The following is a 3,988-nucleotide window of genomic DNA, read 5'->3' on the forward strand; positions in this document are numbered from 1 at the left end:
ATGGTGGATATTATTTTCAGCTCTTCTTTCTTGGGTGATATGGGGGATCATTCCAAAAGTAAGTAGAAGCGGAACTGATCGGTGGAGCCTTAAGTGGCAGATTGTGTTTTTGATCGCAGAGGCTTTCAGGGCTGCGCTGACATTTTTATTTTTTTTTTTCTAGTTATGCTTTATTGCGCAACCAACTCTTTATTTCTCAGGAGACCTTTTTTTTTTTTTAAAGTAAACTATTCAGTATTTCTGCTTCACGAACATTGGCAAAAGTCTCTGTCTGTTACATAACATGACGAGTTGTCCAGTCTGCAGAAGAACAGAGAGGAGTTCACTGCAAAAAAAAAAAAAAAAAAGAAAAAAGAAAGAAAGAGATAGAGACAACCCAAGTTGGACTTTTAAAACTAAAAAGAGTTGGCAAACTCTGCGCTTGTTTATCGTTGATTTTATTCTGTAGCATTTTTTTTTTTTTTACTATATTTTATTTTATTTTGTTTTTCAGTTGGTGGTTACAATGCTGTGGTGTCTTTGCAGAGAAGCCAGGATTCGCGATGTGTGTAGGATGTGGAAGTCAGATCCATGACCAGTACATACTGAGAGTCTCTCCCGACCTGGAGTGGCACGCAGCCTGCCTGAAGTGCGCAGAGTGCAGCCAGTATCTGGACGAGACCTGCACTTGTTTCGTCCGGGACGGGAAAACTTATTGTAAAAGAGATTATGTAAGGTAGGAGTTTCTTGGGTAATGTCAATATTGTTGACTAAGTCACCTTTAATCAGTTCAGGCATGAATGAAATCACTAATAAAAAAAAAAAAAAAAAAGGAACGAGCGCACAACAAGCAACTTATAACCGTCTAAATACAATTGTAAAAAAAAAAGAAAGAAAAGACTTACACTTTTCCACTCTTAATGCAAATAATAATAATAATAATAATAGTAATAGTAATAATAACAATAAGAAATCATTGAATATTTAACTTGTCAGCTGGAGGTTGTATTCAGTGATATTTCTTCCATCTTCCGCCTGGATAAAATTTTTTTTTAACTCTCTGAACCAATTTTTCCATTTTTTCAGGTTGTTTGGAATAAAATGTGCGAAATGCAACTTGGGATTCAGCAGCAGTGATTTGGTGATGAGAGCCCGGGATAACGTGTACCACATTGAGTGTTTTCGGTGCTCGGTGTGCAGCAGACAGCTGCTGCCGGGAGACGAGTTCTCTTTGCGGGAAGAAGAGCTGCTCTGCCGGGCGGACCACAGCCTGCTGCTGGAGAGGAGCTCCGCAGGAAGCCCCATCAGCCCCGGACACATCCATTCCAACAGACCGCTGCACCTGGCAGGTCAGATCATCATCATTCTTATTATAATAATAATTAGAATAATAAAAATAAAAGTAAAAGCTACTTTAAATTAATTCAGTTACATTATAGAGGCCCAAAATAAAAGAAGGACACATTTTGTTTTCTTCGACTAATAAAACATATTAAAAACAAACTTAAAGAAAAATGAAATAAAAATATAAATAAGATTTTTTTTTGTCCTTCTTTAATATTAGTAATAATTTCTTGCTGGCCGGGTTTTGTGTGTGTGTGTGTGTGTGTGTGTGTGTGTGTGACCTTTCTTAAGGCTAATTTCATAATTGATCTCATTAGCGTTAACCTGCTCGGTTGCCATTATCTGAATAATCTGGTATTCGCTGCTGTGGCAGTATGTGTGTGTGTGTGTGTGTGTGTTTGTGTGTGTGTGTGTGTGTGTGTGTGTGTGTGTGTTAGAGCTGTCATCCTGCGGGTGCCTGCCAAGAGACAGCGAACAAAACAAACGTGTGAATAATATTCAAGCCTCATGTCAGAGGACAGACGTGCAGTGACTGCCACAATAACACATTTCTGCTCTTGTTATTTGGCCTTAGATGTGAAAACATGAATATCTCGGCTTCTTGTTTCAGAGCTAAGGATTACTACAGGCTGTAAAATGTTGAATATAAGACGACTAAGATGAGGCAAACTGCTCTGTTGTAGGCCAGACATGTATTTCTCATCATGCAAACAGTGAAATCAAAAGAGATTTGATTTCAACATTTAAGGTCTCCTGGAATAGTTCTTCCTCTTCGTGGATTTTGCTCACTGATCTATTACATATAATTTCCTGCCATGCTGATGTAAACCAAAACAACCCAAGAGGACAAACAAGGAGTACAGTTGATTTAGTCCGCTGCTGTCAGGAGCTTTCTGTGACAGACCTCCTCCCTCCGTCCTCAGCAGACCCGGTCACGGTGCGGCAGGCCCCGCATCGGAACCACGTCCACAAGCAGTCGGAGAAGACGACGCGGGTCCGGACGGTGCTGAACGAGAAGCAGCTGCACACGTTGCGGACCTGCTACAACGCCAACCCGAGGCCGGACGCCCTGATGAAGGAGCAGCTGGTGGAGATGACCGGCCTCAGCCCCAGGGTGATCCGGGTCTGGTTCCAGAACAAGCGGTGCAAAGACAAAAAGAAATCCATCCTCATGAAGCAGCTCCAGCAGCAGCAGCACAGTGATAAGACTGTAAGCATCTTCGTAAGTTTGACCGCTTGATTACTATCAACGATTCTCTTATCCATCCATTCATTTCCTCCAACCTTCCAATCAAAGTTTCGAGGCTGGATTCATGAAACAGCAGAGAAACAGATCCAATTTGTATCTTTTTAAATGTGTCTTTATGCTTTCTCGACACCGTTGTTTGCCCTGATTATCAATAGTTGCAGGTTATTACGTAAACTGCTGGCAGTAATTCATCCCACAACTTCCCCTTTTTCCCCTAAATCTTTTATTTCACCTCTACCTCTCCATTTGGCTGCAGTGCTACTCTGTATTCAAACTTTAAGTCAATGAATAATAAATCAACTGCTTTGGCTTCAGTTGCTTGACCTGGAGGGTGAAAACATTCTCTTCAAACAAGCTGAGTCTGCATATCTGAAACTTCTCTTGTCCACATGAACCTTTGCCAAAACGTCAAATAGGATCTTTGTGGAGAAAAAAACAAAACAAAACAAACAAATAACTCAATTCTCATATCTCAATTTCTGCAAATGTAATAATCATAAGTTATCATTTTTTTTTAAAGCACCCCCCCCCCTTCAGATCCTTTAAAAGTGAGAGATTGGTGACAGATGCTTTTCTTGCACAAATGAATGTTCACGCTGATTTTCTTTCACTGCATCAGAACCTGCAAGGCCTCACGGGGACTCCTCTTGTGGCTGGGAGTCCGATCCGACATGAGAGCACCGTGCAGGGGAACCCGGTGGAGGTTCAGACCTACCAGCCTCCGTGGAAGGCCCTGAGTGAGTTCGCCTTGCAGAGTGACCTGGACCAGCCAGCCTTCCAACAACTGGTGTGTGTGTTCAGGACAGACTGAGTTAGATGCTGTGCACACACAGGCATGCTGATGAAGACAGGATCCATCCATCCATCTCATTTTCATGCATGACGTCATTCTTTGGAATAATGACTTGAATGAATCACGGTGCCTTCATGCACGTGCTTTCAAAATAAAAGCCTGACTCTTCTGTCTTTGCTCCTTCCTTTTTCAGGTGTCTTTCTCTGAATCGGGCTCTCTCGGGAACTCCTCAGGCAGCGATGTGACTTCTTTGTCCTCCCAGTTACCGGACACCCCGAACAGTATGGTACCCAGCCCGGTGGAGACGTGAAACGGGGCCATGCACATCTGTCAGCCGCCCCCCCCCCCCCCCCCACCTCCAAATCAGCCCCCTTCTACCCGACCTCCCCTCATCCTCCCCCATCTTCTTGCAAGGACTATTGCAGCATGATCCCGGGCCTCCCCCCAGCTTCACCCATCCCTCCTCCCCTGCATGTGACCAGCTCATCACATCGCCCAAACTTCAGAGAAAAGGAGATTTTTTTTTTATTTCTTGACATGGCCGAAGTGGAAGAAAGAAAGAAAGACACTACCGATTGACTCCCGAGTTTTTTTTTTACTTTGTTTTTTTTTTTCTTCTGGAG

At 43.0% G+C, this 3,988-nt stretch overlaps 1 protein-coding gene across 2 annotated transcripts; it reads left to right on the forward strand.

The window, feature by feature from the left end:
* Window positions 1-3,675, forward strand: isl2b (ISL LIM homeobox 2b). 2 transcript variants are annotated; one of them, XM_029498781.1, is made up of 6 exons: window positions 1-58; window positions 526-715; window positions 1,066-1,328; window positions 2,247-2,533; window positions 3,192-3,359; window positions 3,559-3,675. In XM_029498781.1, exons 1-6 carry the CDS (start codon window positions 1-3, stop codon window positions 3,673-3,675), a joined length of 1,083 nt encoding a protein of 360 aa, XP_029354641.1. The 2 variants fall into 2 exon arrangements, with proteins under 2 accessions (XP_029354641.1, XP_029354642.1); XM_029498782.1 differs by having other exon boundaries at window positions 2,250-2,533.
* Window positions 3,676-3,988: the final 313 nt, after the last annotated feature.

Source organism: Echeneis naucrates, chromosome 3 (genome assembly GCF_900963305.1).
Source record: "Echeneis naucrates chromosome 3, fEcheNa1.1, whole genome shotgun sequence".
Classification (NCBI taxonomy): domain Eukaryota; kingdom Metazoa; phylum Chordata; class Actinopteri; order Carangiformes; family Echeneidae; genus Echeneis; species Echeneis naucrates.